Source organism: Lipophrys pholis (genome assembly GCF_963383615.2).
Source record: "Lipophrys pholis genome assembly, chromosome: 22".
Classification (NCBI taxonomy): Eukaryota; Metazoa; Chordata; class Actinopteri; order Blenniiformes; family Blenniidae; genus Lipophrys; species Lipophrys pholis.
Genome location: NC_137644.1, coordinates 3,177,304 through 3,194,919, shown reverse-complemented (window position 1 = coordinate 3,194,919; position 17,616 = coordinate 3,177,304). Strand labels below are relative to the sequence as shown.

The window sequence follows — 17,616 nt, the reverse complement described above, 5'->3', positions numbered from 1 at the left end:
TTTTCTCAAAGGTTCTGCCACATTAACGGCAAAATAGGGACTCGAACGCACAACCCCGGGAATCAGACAACAGCCCACCGGCAGAGCCACGGAAACAACTGTTTGTTCACGTTTCATCTTTGTATATAGATAGATAGATAGATAGATAGATAGATAGATAGATAGATAGATAGATAGATAGATAGATAGATAGATAGATAGATAGATAGATAGATAGATAGATAGATAGATAGATAGATAGATAGATAGATAGAGAGAGAGAGAGAGATATTAGAGATACAGATATATATATATAGAGAGAGAGAGAGAGAGAGAGAGATTAGAGATATATATATAGATAGATAGAGAGAGAGAGAGAGAGAGAGAGAGAGAGAGAGAGATTAGAGATATATATATAGATAGATAGATAGATAGATAGATAGAGAGAGAGAGAGAGAGAGATATTAGAGATACAGATATATATATATATAGAGAGAGAGAGAGAGAGAGAGATTAGAGATATATATATAGATAGATAGAGAGAGAGAGAGAGAGAGAGAGAGAGAGAGAGAGAGATTAGAGATATATATATAGATAGAGAGAGAGAGAGAGAGAGAGAGAGAGAGAGAGAGAGAGAGAGAGAGAGATTAGAGATATATATATATAGAGAGAGAGAGATAGAGAGAGAGATATTAGAGATATATATATAGATAGAGAGAGAGAGAGAGAGATATTAGAGATATAGATAGATAGAGAGAGAGATATTAGATATATATATAGATAGATAGATAGATAGATAGATAGATAGATAGATAGATAGATAGATAGATAGATAGATAGATAGATAGATAGATAGATAGATAGATAGAGAGATATTAGAGATACAGATATATATATATATATATAGAGAGAGAGAGAGAGAGAGAGAGAGAGAGATTAGAGATATATCTATAGATAGATAGAGAGAGAGAGAGAGAGAGAGATTAGAGATATATATATAGATAGAGAGAGAGAGAGAGAGAGAGAGAGAGAGAGAGATTAGAGATATATATATAGAGAGAGAGAGAGATAGAGAGAGAGATATTAGAGATATATATATAGATAGAGAGAGAGAGAGAGAGATTAGAGATATATAGATAGATAGATAGATAGAGAGAGAGAGAGATTAGAGATATATATATAGATAGATAGAGAGAGAGAGAGATTAGAGATATATATATAGATAGATAGAGAGAGAGAGAGAGATATTAGAGATATAGATAGATAGAGAGAGAGATATTAGATATATATATAGATAGATAGATAGATAGATAGATAGATAGATAGATAGATAGATAGATAGATAGATAGATAGATAGATAGATAGATAGATAGATAGATAGATAGATAGATAGATAGATAGATAGATACAGCTGAAGTCTACACCATGTGTTGAATATTATGACACTTCAGCTTTTTAACAACATGTAATGTAACTTTGATTTTAGATTTGTTTCCACGATCAGTTGTGAAATAAAAAAATAAATCATTCTGGTCAGTTTCTAATTTTTCCAACTGTATTTTCTTCCCACATATAAATGACATTTACTTTTTGAATTCTCAGATTCTACTCTATGCACTGTAATTTATTGTTGCTCCACACTGTCATGACTTGGCCTCCAGCCACGGTGATAAATCCCACAGTGTCACAGGTAAGTGCTTCATGTTCACACACCTTTTATATGATGGCAGCCACTTATCCAATGATTAAATCAAAATGATCTACCCGCTATGAAAATTAAAGACATATATTTTACAATCGGTTATGCTGGTGTACCTTGAATAACTGCATGAACCCATATTTCACAATGCAGCTGTGTATGGTTCCGGTCCTTACCTCTGTGATGACTTGCTCTGAATAGACTCAGCGATGCGCCGGAGCTGCTGACTGTCATGGCGGAACGCTTCTTCAGCTTCATGTCTGAACAGGCGAACTCGCCTCATTAGGTGGAGCTGAATAATGGATTTCCTCATGTTGGCCTCCTTTTCCTCTGACAGGAAGTTCCACAAGTCCTGAAGCAGAAAACTGAAAACAGGCGACTGGCTAATATAGGCCCGTTTACACGACAACGAATTCGAGTGTATCCGCAAAACTTCCTTCACTTTTGGGGGGTCCGTTTACACGACACCAGTGTTCTGATCCACTGTATCCGCAAAGTTTTTAATCCGGCTCCCAAAGTGGAAAGATTCTTTCACGCCGCAAATCCCTCCTGCAGAGACTGATGGAGGCTACAGAGCCTGTTACTGCTCATCTCCCCCTCCTGCTCATCCAGTTGTAAACAAACATGGCGGCGGCGTAGTGGTACGACCCGTAGTGGTACGGCCCGTAGTGGTACGGCCCGTAGCGGTACGACCCGTCGTGGTACGGCCCGTAGTGGTACGACCCGTAGTGGTACGACCCGTAGTGGTACGACCCGTAGCGGTACGACCCGTAGTGGTACGACCCGTAGCGGTACGACCCGTGGTCCATGATCAGTAGTTTAATAGTTGAGACTCTCCCTGATATCATCCGGTTCTTCATCAGTCCATACGGATGTCAGGTTCTCTCCATTTTCTTCACCTTTATAGTGTTTTGTTCTCTGCACACGTCTGTGTAGTTTCATTACAAAATCAAGCAACAGCGCCCTCCAGTGGCCCGGCAGACTAACTACATCGTTGTCTCTGTGTCCGCTGCTGCAGTGGAAACACACTCCTTTATTTTAGCGGATTAGGTGTCGTCACGTTGTCGTGTAAACGGGGCCTAAAGCTTCAAAGTCTTTGTCAAACTGAGCGATGAGTATCAATCAGCTGGGTTCTCTCTGGACATCGTTGCAGGAATGTCCCGCCTCACTCAGCTCAGCGTGGACGTAGTCATTGTGCAGAGCTGCGGGGAATAGATCTGACCAGATGTGGAGGCAGTAGAACAGGACACCGTCGTTGCTGCATCCGTGATCTCGTTCATGTTTTTGAGGGGAACTCTCGTTGGTGGATGAAGCAGTGGGAGTTGAGGAAGTCTGTAGAATCATCGTCCTCCCTGCCCTCGGCAGTAAACCCATGAGCAGAGCTCTGTGGGGACAGACTCCAGCTTCCTGGATCAAGTGTTCGCAGGACTGAAGTAGGTCCTCTTCGGTTCACCGCTCCTCTTCCTCACCAGGAAACACCATCTGAATGAAAATGCTCATCTGGGCCGTGTCACGTCTGAAGACTCGTCCAACTGCAGTGAGAAACTCCCAAGCTGTGATGTTCTTCTGAGGTTGCTGGGTCAAATCCTCAGCCATGGCTTCACTGCACCGTATAATCGTGCTCGGATGGAAACCTGATTTGTGTTTAAAGCCTCAGAACAACCAGTCAGCTTCTACCATCCCTCCATCTCGGACTGACGGCTGGTTCTTAGCGGAACGAGGCTTCGTGGCGACTTTAGCTTTTGTAGTTTGCAGTGAGGAGAACGACTGATGTCCCGACGACTGGGATTCGAGTTTCACCTTCTCCTTCTCTGCTCGCGTTTCAGAGGAAAGTCGGTGTCCTAGTTTTTATGAAGAGTGTGAAGATGAGGCTCCACATTCCCCCTCTGAGGTCCAGTGATGGTCGACGGCACACGAGGCAAACGCACTCCGACAGCGGCAGTGAAACCAGTCCTCCTCTGGCTCCGTATGGGAACGCTCAGGTGGAGGGTTCCTACCTGGCTCCGCTCCTTTGCTCTTTTATAAACTTTTCTCAAGTTCAGAAGAAATAAATTGGAGGTTAACTGGGCAACGAGCAAGTTCACTAGTCTAACCTGCTGACCCGCTGACCTGCTGACCCGCTGACCTGCTGACCTGTTGACCTGCTGACCTGCTGTACACTTTGTAGTTTTACTTAAGTAGAGGTTAACGCATTTAATTTAATCTACACCAGTACTTTTCTAATCCAAAGTAACTTCAGGGTCTGTCCATTCAAAACTCTTTAATCTTCATCTGCTTCTTATCCACATTACTGTAATCTGTAAAGTAACTTTTGAGTAAAATACTTTATAGTATAAAGTATTTTATAAAGTATAAAGTTTATAGTTTTATTTAAATGAGGTTTATCATTTAAGAACTCAGGTCACGTTTACCCGACTTGGTTTTACACATAAACGCAGCTTTGCGCTTCACGCCTGGAAGCTCCGCCCACCAGGCGGAGCTTCATGCCTGGAAACTCCGCCCACCCGGGAGATTTAGACAAACTCTGTTTCTCCGGGTTGCATCTAAAAAGAAGAGGCAGGGATTCACTCACAATTCGTGACGTTGTGTTTTTTTCCAGGATTCTGATTGGCTATCATGGCTACACTGCCCCCTACAGGTGTGGCTGCTCAGTGCAGCTCTGAAGCAGGAGGATATGAGGGTCCACCTCAATGAAGAGTTTTTCCATCGTAGAAGGGAAAATATCAGTTTGTGTCAAAACCTGGGGACATTTCAGGCGGCCTGTTATAATGTGAAAACAAACCATGAGTGAAAACAGAACCAGTTTGACTCTGGAAGACAAAAGGTGTGAAGAGACAGAAAGACAGTCGGAGGTCAAAAGGTCGGATTCAATGACGAGTTTCAAAAAGAATAAATGAACGAAATTCGATCAAACTGATTCAGAGGCAGAAAAAACGTTTGAGTGTTTCCCAGCCTGAGCCTGCGGTCAGCCGCAGATTAACCAGATTAAAGTCTTCCAGAGCCCAACAGCGAATTACAGACCAGCTGCTGGACGTCGGTTCGACTCCAGCGGACTGACATTTCCATCCAGCTTCTGAAGAGCTGAACCAGCAGCCGTCATGAGTGATAAACCCCAGGATGAAACTCCCGTCAAACCTCCTGCAGGGGGCCGAGGGGGGGGGGGGGGCGGCACCAGATTTACCGCCGTGTCGCACTTTGCTGCAATCTGTTAAAAAGCAACGGCACGTTTTATGGTTTTCTGACGCCAGCGAAGAGAAAGTGGGAGTTAGTGTGTGTGTGTGTGTGTGTGTGTGTGTGTGTGTGTGTGTGTGTGTGTGTGTGTGTGTGTGTGTGTGTGTGTGTGTGTGTGTGTGTGTGTGTGTGTGTGTGTGTGTGTGTGTGTGTAGCAAAGAACCAAATGTTCTCAACAGGTCTTTTCTTTAAAACAAGAACAGATCTGTGTAATTGCAGCTCTTGAAGGTCGTTATGTTGCCGTGAGGCAGAATTCAGTGTGTCCTCTCTGCTGCTCACGTCTTTGTTCACAGGAACCGTCAAACTGAATCTAAGCTGCTGTTTGTCTTCTGAAGCAGAGACGTTGTGTTTGACCTCCGAACCAGATCTGACACAACGGTGAAAAGACTCGGTGAGGAATCATACGTAGCGCGTCTCCGGTTCATTCTGCCTCATGTCAGGTGGGCGGGTCTCGGGACACATGGCAAACAATTCTGTTCACTGTGAACGCAGCGAAACACGATGTAGTTCACATGCCAGGCCTTAAGGGGGCGCTGTGACTCACTCTAATACACTCTAATACAGAGAAGAAGACAGTGAGACTCTTCCTACTGGATGAAGCTTCTGCAGCTCCACCCGGACCAGGTAGTCCGCCATGTTGGTGAGTGACATCACGGAGGGGGAGGCGGGGTTATGAGGCAAGAGGTGATGACATCACAGAGAGGGAGGCGGGGTTATAGGTCGAGAGGTGGGTGATGACATCACTGTGTTTAGCTAATGTGCATCTTTTCCGTCCGCACGTCAAAGATGAGGCGGAGTTTTAACATTGTCTTGAGATTCTATCTCAGACTCAGGGTCTGAAACCTCCTATCTCCTTATCTCCTTTCCTATCCACTTTTCCTTAACCCCATGGATGAGTATGGACTCACAGGAGTGCCAAAATTAAAAGAAAATAAATGTGGAAATATAAAGAGAATCAATGATACAAAAAAAAAATACAAAGGTAGTCACATCTTTTTCTATCTTGTCTTTGCTTCTCCTGTTTTGTCTTTGTCTTTTCCATTTGCTCTTTGTCATTGTATTTACTGGACGAGTCAAGCCGTCTGGAAAAGACAAAAGCAATCCAAAGCAAATCAGCGAGCGCTGTGGGGGGTCTCTCTGTTCAGGTGTGATCAGGTATGGACGAGTCACTCTGAACAGAAAAACCCCCACAGTCCTCGTTGATTTAGATTGGATCACTTTTGTCTTTTCCAGACGGCTTGACTTCATTTCCTTTCAATGTTGGAGTGTCTCCAGATAACAAGGTCAGTGAAAGGTGTTAGGATGCTTCCTAAAGGAGTTAGGAAAGGTGTTAGGAGGCTTCCTAAAGGAGTTAGTGAAAGGTGTTAGGAAGCTTCCTAAATTAGTTAGGAAAGGTGTTAGGATGCTTCCTAAAGGAGTTAGGAAAGGTGTTAGGAGGCTTCCTAAAGGAGTTAGTGAAAGGTGTTAGGAAGCTTCCTAAAGGAGTTAGGAAAGGTGTTAGGAGGCTTCCTAAAGGAGTTAAGGAAAGGTGTTAGGAGGCTTCCTAAAGGAGTTAAGGAAAGGTGTTAGGATGCTTCCTAAAGGAGTTAGGGAAAGGTGTTAGGAGGTTTCCTAAAGGAGTTAGTGAAAGGTGTTAGGAGGCTTCCTAAAGGAGTTAAGGAAAGGTGTTAGGAGACTTCCTAAAGGAGTTAAGGAAAGGTGTTAGGAGGCTTCCTAAAGGAGTTAAGGAAAGGTGTTAGGATGCTTCCTAAAGGAGTTAGTGAAAGGTGTTAGGATGCTTCCTAAAGGAGTTAAGGAAAGGTGTTAGGATGCTTCCTAAAGGAGTTAGTGAAAGGTGTTAGGAGGCTTCCTAAAGGAGTTAGTGAAAGGTGTTAGGATGCTTCCTAAAGGAGTTAGTGAAAGGTGTTAGGAGGCTTCCTAAAGGAGTTAGTTAAAGGTGTTAGGAGGCTTCCGAAAGGAGTCAAGGAAAGGTGTTAGGAGGCTTCCTAAAGGAGTTAGTGAAAGGTGTTAGGACACTTCCTAAAGGAGTTAGTGGAAGGTGTTAGGAGGCTTCCTAAAGGAGTTAGTGAAAGGTGTTAGGATGCTTCCTAAAGGAGTTAGTGAAAGGTGTTAGGAGGCTTCCGAAAGGAGTCAAGGAAAGGTGTTAGGAGGCTTCCTAAAGGAGTTAGTGAAAGGTGTTAGGAGGCTTCCTAAAGGAGTTAAGGAAAGGTGTTAGGACACTTCCTAAAGGAGTTAGTGAAAGGTGTTAGGAGGCTTCCTAAAGGAGTTAGGAAAGACGATGACAGTGTTTCGACAATCAGACCACTAGGTGGCGTAATAATAATCTGATGGCAGTGAAGGTTAGTGACGTCTGTCGTGGTGAAGAACTTCCAAATGTGATAAAAAGTAGTATAAAGGTGGTTCCTCTCACTTTCCCCTGAGGTTCTAACCTCTGATATAAAGTCAAATATCTCAAGGTTTGAATGTAAATCAAAGGAAAAGAGGAACTAAAGGGAAACAGGAGAATAAAGAACCAATCAGAGTGAGAATCTGCTGCAATAAAACTGGACTTTACTGTGTTGGTTCTACAACATCCAGAACATTCCTAGTTGGGGTCTAGGTTCTAGATGATTTCAAGTGGTTCTAGGTAGATTATTGCTTTGGTAACTTACATGATCTGCTCCTTTTTCAGTCATCCTGAGTTTCCCTGAACGCTCCGATGAGCGGGTTCCTTTAAATGTTGTCGCCACAAGGAATTGTGGGGGAACATGAGCTGGTCTCCTTTGGTAAAGGAACCATCAGTGGTTCCTAGGCTAAAGGAGGTTCTAAAGGAAGCATCAGTGGTTCCTAGTCTAAAGGAGGTTCTAAAGGAAGCATCAGTGGTTCCTAGGCTAAAGGAGGTTCTAAAGGAAGCATCAGTGGTTCCTAGGCTATGGAAGTTCTAAAGGAAGAATCAGTGGTTCCTAGGCTAAAGGAGGTTCTAAAGGAAGCGTCAGTGGTTCCTAGGCTATGGAAGTTCTAAAGGAAGAATCAGTGGTTCCTAGGCTAAAGGAGGTTCTAAAGGAAGCATTGAGCCTCATTTCCTCAGCTTAGTGAGAATTCCAACGCTCCTCATCATGGCCGCCACTTAAACACTTCTGGGCTTCAGGAAAAGTGGATAGGAAAGGAGACAGGAGGAACAATTAGAACACATCCTTGATGTCAGGCTGCTTTACTTCCCCTGCTGTGTCTGATTGCTGCTCCCTGATGTGTTTCACCTGATCGTCGCCACCTGGTGCTGCAGGACTTCCTGTTTCAGCTCCAGCGACGCCATCTTGTCCTCTGCACCGCTGATTGGTTGTTTTTAAATTTTGTTTTGAGGAGCTCCCATCTCATTCTCCCACCTCCAACCATCATGTTACATGTTCACATCACAAGAGAGTGAAAACAAAAGTTTCACATAAAATATGAGACGAATATCCAACGTGACTGATAAGAATCGAAGTCGATCTAATTTGTACAATTTTCACCATTTGGAGGTTTTACTACACCTGTACCTCCATTTTCTAAATTCATACTTTATTTATTTATACATTTTGTTATGTTGCAGTTTTCAGTGTGATCCCCTGAAAAGGATCTAATGAAATGATCAGATGTGATCACGTGCAGATTCAGCGTGGGAAGAAGGAGAAGAGGTCATCTCTTTCTTAGGATCAATAAAAACACAACATCAGAGCCTCTGAATGTTTATTTCTCTACAAACAGCATGACAACGTCCTGAGCAGATCAGAGAAACCAGACGGGGGAGAATCTGGTTGGACACGGCGAGGATCTATTGGATCTACTGGATCAACTAGATCTACTGCCGCTGGGAGAAGATTCCTGATTGTGACTCGCAGCTGCAGAGAGCCAGAAAAAGGCTCAACGTCAGAAAACCTGCGGGAAGGTTAACATTAACCCCTCCCCCCCCACCCCCCACCCCTCAACCCCTAACCCCACCCTCACCCCCTAACCCCACCCTCACCCCTCCCCCCCCACCCCCCACCCCTCAAACTCACCCCCTAACCCCACCCTCACCCCGTACCCCCCACCCTGTGCAAAGGTTTTCATTCTGGTCTGAGCCTCTCAGCTCATCACGACGGTTCTGCTCGGGTTCAGAAGGCAAGTCCCAGCAGGAAATACTCGAGTACAGCAGAGTTTCCCAGTAAAGCTGCTTTGTGAAGTGAAAAGGCTCAGAACAGCAGAGACGCCTCACGTGTTCACGTTCAGCGGCGAACATGAACTTTATCACCATCGGTTTGATGCTGATCGCTGGTTTCAGTTTATTAAAGCACCTTAGTTTGTTTCTTTAAGACGTGGAGTGAAGTAGTGGAGTCACTGGACCAGGACCGACACGTTCTAAACTGTAAACTGAGCTGAGAGCGTCTTCACTGCATCGCAGGACGCTTCTGAGCGAAGAGCCTCAGCGTTCGCCGTCTGTTGTCGTCGTGGCCGTCACAGCACCCTCTGCAGGACATAGAGGATCCCGATGTTGTCGATGGTGACGAAGGTGGAGAAGTCGGAGGAGACGTGGATCTTCTTTAAAGCGCTTCCCGTTGGATAGAAGGTCTGCAGGGCTTCACCTTTCTCCACGTTCCACCACTGGAGGGAGCAAGAGAGACCGCCGATGTTTAAACACAAATGTTAACCATCACAAGTCCATCATTTTCTCCGGTTTCACCATTTGGACGCCTCACTAGAGCCTCACCAGCTTCTTCCTGAAATCCATCATTAGTCTAGTTTTGATCATTTTCACCTTCTGGAGGCACCCTTCTCCTGAATCTAATGTTTCAGCTTTATTTGGACCTCATTCTGTCTACGTGTTGTACTGCGGGGAGTGACCAGCTGATCATTACGTCATTATTCCTCTTTGTGCCACCGGGTGGCGCAGTGCGCTGCCGCAGGACCGAGTCCATGTTTCAGTAAATAACCAGAGAAAAGCTGGAAGCGGCTCTGCTGACGGGATGAATCACTCATCCATTCATAGATGACCCTGTACTCAGCACAGTAACAGAAGTAATAGATTACTCTTTCTCAAAAGTAACGTCATTAGTAATCCAGTACTTTTTCAAGTATCTTCTGTTAGACAAGTTCTGTTTTTTATCATCAGACTGAAAGAAAAACACGACACACACACACAGAGGAGGTTCTAAAGGAAGCATCAGTGGTTCCTAGGCTAAAGAAGGTTCTAAAGGAAGCATCAGTGGTTCCTAAGCTAAAGGAGGTTCTAAAGGAAGTATCAGTGGTTCCTAGGCTAAAGGAGGTTCTAAAGGAAGCATCAGTGGTTCCTAGGCTAAAGGAGGTTCTAGAGGAAGCATCAGTGGTTCCTAGGCTAAAGAAGGTTCTAAAGAAAGCATCCGTGGTTCCTAAGCTAAAGGAGGTTCTAAAGGAAGCATCAGTGGTTCCTAGGCTAAAGAAGGTTCTAAAGGAAGCATCAGTGGTTCCTAAGCTAAAGGAGGTTCTAAAGGAAGCATCAGTGGTTCCTAGGCTAAAGAAGGTTCTAGAGGAAGCATCAGTGGTTCCTAGGCTAAAGAAGGTTCTAAAGGAAGCATCCGTGGTTCCTAAGCTAAAGGAGGTTCTAAAGGAAGCATCAGTGGTTCCTAGGCTAAAGAAGGTTCTAAAGGAAGCATCAGTGGTTCCTAGGCTAAAGAAGGTTCTAAAGGAAGCATCAGTGGTTCCTAAGCTAAAGGAGGTTCTAAAGGAAGCATCAGTGGTTCCTAGGCTAAAGAAGGTTCTAAAGGAAGCATCAGTGGTTCCTAAGCTAAAGGAGGTTCTAAAGGAAGCATCCGTGGTTCCTAAGCTAAAGGAGGTTCTAAAGGAACCCTCCTTTCTTTTTCTCATTGAGAATTCAACTCATTCGGCTCCAACTCTTTACTGTTCAATTTCTCTTCTGTTTGTTCCAACTGGAACAAACACCAACAAACTAAACTGAACACAAGTAAAAGAAGCAACAAATTTCTTTATTGGTTTTTATCTAATGTGTCACTGATCACTGGACTGAAATGATGGTTACGGTGGAAAACAGCACAAACAGGCTCCACCGTGAGCCACGACCGGTCTACCTGAAGAAACAGGCTCCACCGTGAGCCACGACCGGTCTACCTGAAGAAACAGGCTCCACCGAGAGCCACGACCAGTCTACCTGAAGAAACAGGCTCCACCGAGAGCCACGACCAGACTACCTGAAGAAACAGGCTCCACCGTGAGCCACGACCAGTCTACCTGAAGAAACAGGCTCCACCGAGAGCCACGACCAGTCTACCTGAAGAAACAGGCTCCACCGTGAGCCACGACCAGTCTACCTGAAGAAACAGGCTCCACCGAGAGCCACGACCAGTCTACCTGAAGAAACAGGCTCCACCGTGAGCCACGACCAGTCTACCTGAAGAAACAGGCTCCACCGTGAGCCACGACCAGTCTACCTGAAGAAACAGGAACCACGGTGAGCCTAACTAGGTCTGTTTGTTCAGGCTACCTGAGGGAAAGTCAACACTGCTTAAGTAACCGCAGGAAAAAACTAAATGCTCTGTGTGTGTGTGTGTGTGTGTGTGTGTGTGTGTGTGTGTGTGTGTGTGTGTGTGTGTGTGTGTGTGTGTGTGTGTGTGTGTGTGTGTGTGTGTGTGGTGCAGGGAGCTAATCCATCTTCCTCTTACATAAATAGCTCCGACTCCGAGGGGAGAAGCTTCAGTCTCTAAACGTTTTACAGAAAATCAAGAAAAATAAAATTGGAGGAGGTGAAGAGGAGAAGGAGGAGGAAGAGATGAGGAAGAGGAGGAGGAGGAAGAGATGAGGAGGTGAAGAGGAGGTGACGAGAATGAGGAGGAGGAGGAGGTAAAGAGGAGGGGAGGGCGAGGAGGTTAAGAGGAGGAGGAAGAGATGAGGAGGAAGAGATGAGGAGGTGAAGAGGAGGAAGTGAGGAGGAGGAGGTGAAGAGGAGAAGGAGGAGCAGTCTGGTGGAGCTGCAGTAAGACACTGAGGTTGCAGTGAAATATTGATGCTCGCCGTCGCTTCACTTCCTGTCGGCGGCGCTGATGGAGGCGCCTGCAGGTGGAAACGGAGGTTCATACTGATCTACACGTACTGGCAGCAGGGCCTGCTGGGGTGGGGGAGCCCAAGAGCCTCAGTCCACAGAGGAATTTCAACCTCCAACCTCTCTACTAGACCTCCACTGCTCGGGGAAAGAAGTCTGCAGTCCTGGAAGTAGGAAAGTTCTTCTTCCAGATCTCAAACTCAAAATGTCCTATCGTGGAGACAAAGTGGACATCAGCTCTGGGAAAACCAACACAACATAGTGGTTGGACCTCAGAGAGGACTTGTTTGTCTTTGTTGTCCTCGTTGAAGGTTAAACGAAGGTTAAACGAGGGTTAAACGAGGGTTAAACGAAGGTTAAACGAGGGTTAAACGAGGGTTAAACGAGGGTTAAACGAGGGTTAAACGAGGGTTAAACGAAGGTTAAACGAGGGTTAAACGAGGGTTAAACGAGGGTTAAACGAAGGTTAAACGAGGGTTAAACGAAGGTTAAACGAGGGTTAAACGAGGGTTAAACGAAGGTTAAACGAAGGTTAAACGAGGGTTAAACGAGGGTTAAACGAGGGTTAAACGAAGGTTAAACGAGGGTTAAACGAGGGTTAAACGAGGGTTAAACGAAGGTTAAACGAGGGTTAAACGAGGGTTAAACGAAGGTTAAACGAGGGTTAAACGAAGGTTAAACGAGGGTTAAACGAGGGTTAAACGAGGGTTAAACGAGGGTTAAACGAGGGTTAAACGAAGGTTAAACGAGGGTTAAACGAAGGTTAAACGAGGGTTAAACGAGGGTTAAACGAAGGTTAAACGAGGGTTAAACGAAGGTTAAACGAGGGTTAAACGAAGGTTAAACGAAGGTTAAACGAAGGTTAAACGAGGGTGTAGCAGTTGAGCCACCACCACGTTCCCCCACAAAGAGGCAGATTCAGATCGTTGAAAGTCCATCATTTATATTAAAGTAAATCAAAAACCGAAACAGGCACCAGACACCACTGCCTCTTTCAGGGTGTCTCGTGGTCTCTGTGTCTCCCGCCTGTCACCCCGGGTCTCTGGGCGGCTCCTCCTTCCTCCTATCAGGGCTTCATCCCCTCCCAGCCTCAGAGGGTTAACCCCGAGTGGAGAGGAGCAGCAGGACTCAGCTGACTGGATGAAGGTCAGAGGTCGTCATCAACGTCACCGGACTGCAGGAGGAAACTCACGAGGAGAACTTGCAGACTCAGCAGTCTCGAACCGCTCCACTTTCCACCAGAGATCTTCATCCTCCACTCATCATCATCATCATCATCATCCCTCCGTCTCCTCCAGCCAGAGACGACCAACCCGGGTCAACCCCGAGCCCCTCGGCACAAACCAGGACAACCTCCTCCGTGTCCCGATCTGAGGGGAAGGACAGACACACTTCCAGGGGCTGCTGTCGGAGGGTGCAGGTATTTTTAGCTTCCACTGGGGCGGCGCTGCAGGAGCCCTACTTGTGAGTGCATGAAGAAGAGCGGCGCCGGATGAAGATCAAACCCGGTGGCCCGGTACGGCGCCTCATTAGCATTCCTGTCCTTCAGAACGCCGCAGTCATCAGAAAAGACGTGACAGTGAGACGGGCTGATAAACAAAACACCTTCAGTTCCACAGGGAGAAGAGACATGAAAGGGGCCATGAAGACACGGAGACAGGACTGTCTTCACCCAGCAAGAACAAGGAAATCACTGCCAGCAGCAAACGTTGCTGCTATTTATAAAACGGTCTGTTTTTAGAATCGCTGCTCGCGGAGCCTCAGAACCACTGCAGAACGCTTCAAAAGCTCCGCCAGAGAAAAACCAGTCGACCCGGAGTCGGTCTGACGTTTCTCTGAAGCAGTGGCGGCCATGTTCTACACCTTCAGTCAATCCACCAAGAAAACATGTCATGATGCAGAAAACTCTGTCTTCAAAATGGTTTTGACCATCAAATCTGTTTCTTCTTCAGCCATTGTTGGTTGCGTTGATTTAACAGCGGTTTTGTCAACTATGTTTCTGCAGTTAGCGAGCGCTGGAGAGGAAACTCTGACGAGCCAATCAGAGGGCTTGAATACTCTGACGTCACCGGACCCCCCGCTGGCAGGCCCTGAGTCGCCAACTCACAATCTGATTAGTGGTCGACTCTTATTTTGTGCTGCTGACGCCTGCAGAATTCAGGCAGATTTCTTTACCCGGCAACAGGTGATGGCTGAAAGGTGATTGGTTAAAAGCTCTAACACGAAACTACCAGTCTGGAAACAGCAGCAGGGGGAGGAGCTATGGGAGGAAACGGACAGAACACCTGGAACTATTTAAGAAGTATTCATGGACAAAATAGAATTAACTTCAGTCTGTGACTCTGAAGGGTTCTCTGCAGGCCGAAGAGAAGCATCTGACCCTGACGGTCGCCACTGGCTGAAACGGACCGCGGTTCTGACTGACGGGTGCTGTGGTCAGAGGAGGAGTGAAGCCTGACGCTGAGTCCTGAGAGGAAACAGATCTGCTGTGACAGTCAGTCTCATCACACTGATTGGTTCCTCGCTAAGGACGGGTTCTTCATCTCTGACATGTCCATCCGTCAGTCGTCTCTCCAGGGACTGTAGGTTCCTCCAGTGACGATCGGTTCCTCCAGGACGGTCAGTTCCTCCAGAGACTGTAGGTTCCTCCAGGGGCGGTGGGAACCTCAAGGGACTGTAGGTTCCTTCAGAGATGGTCAGTTCCTCCAGGACGGTCAGTTCCTCCAGAGACTGTAGGTTCCTCCACGGGCGGTGGGAACCTCAAGGGACTGTAGGTTCCTTCAGAGATGGTCAGTTCCTCCAGGACGGTCAGTTCCTCCAGAGACTGTAGGTTCCTCCACGGGCGGTGGGTTCCTCCAGACATTGTAGGTTCCTTCAGAGATGGTGGGTTCCTCCATGGGCGGTAGGTTCCTTCAGAGATGGTCGGTTCCTCCAGAGACTGTAGGTTCCTCCAGGAACGGTAGGTTCCTTCAGAGATGGTCGGTTCCTCCAGAGATGGTCGTGGGGGGCAGTAACAGGCTCAGCAGCCTCCATCAGGGGGGAATCACAAATCACCGCTGGAAAAGAATCTTTCCACCTGGAATAAAAACTTCATGGTTCCAGTGGATCAGAACACCACAGTGTGTAAATGAGGCCCGAGTCTGAGGTGGAAGAAGAGAATAAGGTATGAAAGAGGGATAGGAGGAGAGCAGAGGAGGAGAGCAGATGAGGAGAGCAGAGGAGGGAGGAGGAGAGGAGAGAGGAGGAGAGCAGAGGAGGGAGGAGAGCAGAGGAGGGAGGAGGAGAGCAGAGGAGGAGAGGAGGAGAAGAGAGCAGAGGAGGAGAGGAGGAGAAGAGAGCAGAGGAGGAGAGGAGGAGAGCAGAGGAGGAGAGGAGAGCAGAGGAGGGAGGAGGAGAGCAGAGGAGGAGAGGAGGAGAGGAGAGCAGAGGAGGAGAGGAGAGCAGAGGAGGGAGGAGGAGGAGGGAGGAGGAGAGCAGAGGAGGAGAGCAGAGTAGGGAGGAGGAGGGAGGAGGAGGAGAGGAGGGAGGAGGAGAGGAGGAGGAGAGGAGAGGAGGGAGGAGGAGAGGAGGAGGAGGAGAGGAGGGAGGAGGAGAGGAGGAGGAGGAGAGGAGGGAGGAGGAGAGGAGGAGGAGAGGAGAGGAGGGAGGAGGAGAGGAGGAGGAGGAGAGGAGGGAGGAGGAGAGGAGGAGGAGAGGAGGAGAGATGTACTGAGGTGAGATAAGGTGAAATTGTGTTTCTCTCTTTCTCTCCTTCGTCTGATAAGTGATGTTCGACAACAACAGTGGCAGGAGAGAGAACAGTCCATCCATCTGGGACACTGTGTGTGTGTGTGTGTGTGTGTGTGTGTGTGTGTGTGTGTGTGTGTGTGTGTGTGTGTGTGTGTGTGTGTGTGTGTGTGTGTGTGTGTGTGTGTGTGTGTGTGTGTGTGTGAGTGAGTGAGAGAGACGTGCATTGCAGCTCTGTGTCACCTATTGTCCTGCTGAAGACAGACAGACAGACAGACAGACAGACAGACAGACAGACAGACAGACAGACAGACAGACAGACAGACAGACAGACTACTCTCAACTTGGAGGAGAATCAGTCGTCATTCTGACTGCTGACAGCCGGCTTAGATTCAGTCCTTCATCATCACCCTCTTCATCATCATCACCACCAACACAATCTTCATCACTCCTCATATCAACCTGGACCAGACTCACCGATCTTTTCTCACTAAGGTACTTTGGTGCTTTTGTTCCTACAGTGTGATAGTGTGAATTACTGTGAGCCGCAGTGTGTGTGTGTGTGTGTGTGTGTGTGTGTGTGTGTGTGTGTGTGTGTGTGTGTGTGTGTGTGTGTGTGTGTGTGTGTGTGTGTGTGTGTGTGTGTGTGTGTGTGTGTGTGTGTGTGTGTGTGTCTGGTCAGGATGAGCCTTTTCACACCTGCCGCCTCCCTCTGGGACTGTGGCACTCTGACGGATTGTCTCATCGCTCTGTGTGTGTGTGTGTGTGTGTGTGTGTGTGTGTGTGTGTGTGTGTGTGTGTGTGTGTGTGTGTGTGTGTGTGTGTGTGTGTGTGTGTGTGTGTGTGTGTGTGTGTGTGTGTGTGTGTGTGTGTGTGTGTGTTCCAGGTACGTTTGGCAGGAATCGGAGTGTTGGATGTGACAGTCTCTAAACTCAGAGGTTCAGGCCAGAACAGCAGCGTGTCGGCCACCATAATGCCAACCTTAAAAACACGGTGAAACAGGCCCTAATTCAGGATGAAACAGGCCCTAATTCAGGGTGAAACAGGCCCTAATTCAGGATGAAACAGGCCCTAATTCAGGGTGAAACAGGCCCTAAAGCAGGATGAAACAGGCCCTAATTCAGGATGAAACAGGCCCTAATTCAGGGTGAAACAGGCCCTAAAGCAGGATGAAACAGGCCCTAATTCAGGATGAAACAGGCCCTAATTCAGGGTGAAACAGGCCCTAATTCAGGATGAAACAGGCCCTAAAGCAGGACGAAACAGGCCTTAGAGCAGGATGAAACAGGCCCTAATTCAGGATGAAACAGGCCCTAATTCAGGGTGAAACAGGCCCTAGAGCAGGATGAAATAGGCCTTAGAACAAGGTGAAACAGGCCCTAATTAATGGTGAAACAGGCTCTAGAGCAGGATGAAACAGCCCCTAATTCATGGTGAACTCCCTCTTTCTAGTGAAATCTCAGGATCAATTCTAATCAATTCAATCAGCAGTCGAGGATCAATTCAGAGCAAAAACCTCTGGAGGAAGACGAGGATGACGACAAACATTCTTACAAGAATGAGAGACGTATTTAAAACAATCATCACTCTGAGAGCTGGAATGAAATGATTTAACAGCTTCACCGTCACTTCTTCACCTCGGAAACTGTTTAGGACGGATTGATCAGACTGATTGATCAGACTGATCAGTTTAATGGGAAAAGAGTCTCACAGTAAAATACGCTGATGAGAATAACTGATGATAATACCTGGATTATTGTTTGTTTCCATGATAAAAGGTCCAGCACAGTGTGACTGATCTCCTCAGCATTTGATAAACAAACTGATCAATCAGCTCTGGATTTGGACAGAATAATCGACGTCCTCCCGCCACATCGTCACAGAGAGAGAGCCGGACTGATGGAGAGATCTCAGAATAATTACTGCCGTCATCCAGCGTGCTGATTGGTTCAT

General features: G+C 46.8%; 1 protein-coding gene across 1 annotated transcript in view; it reads right to left on the bottom strand.

Moving 5' to 3' along the window:
* Positions 1-9,202: 9,202 nt before the first annotated feature.
* The window catches only part of apaf1 (apoptotic peptidase activating factor 1), a 41,334-nt gene continuing 32,920 nt past the window's right edge, over positions 9,203-17,616 (bottom strand). Inside the window, exon 27 of the mRNA XM_080492364.1 lies at positions 9,203-9,509. Coding sequence (XP_080348490.1) covers positions 9,363-9,509 — 147 coding nt within the window. The 3' untranslated portion in view covers positions 9,203-9,362. The remainder of the gene's footprint in view (positions 9,510-17,616) is intronic.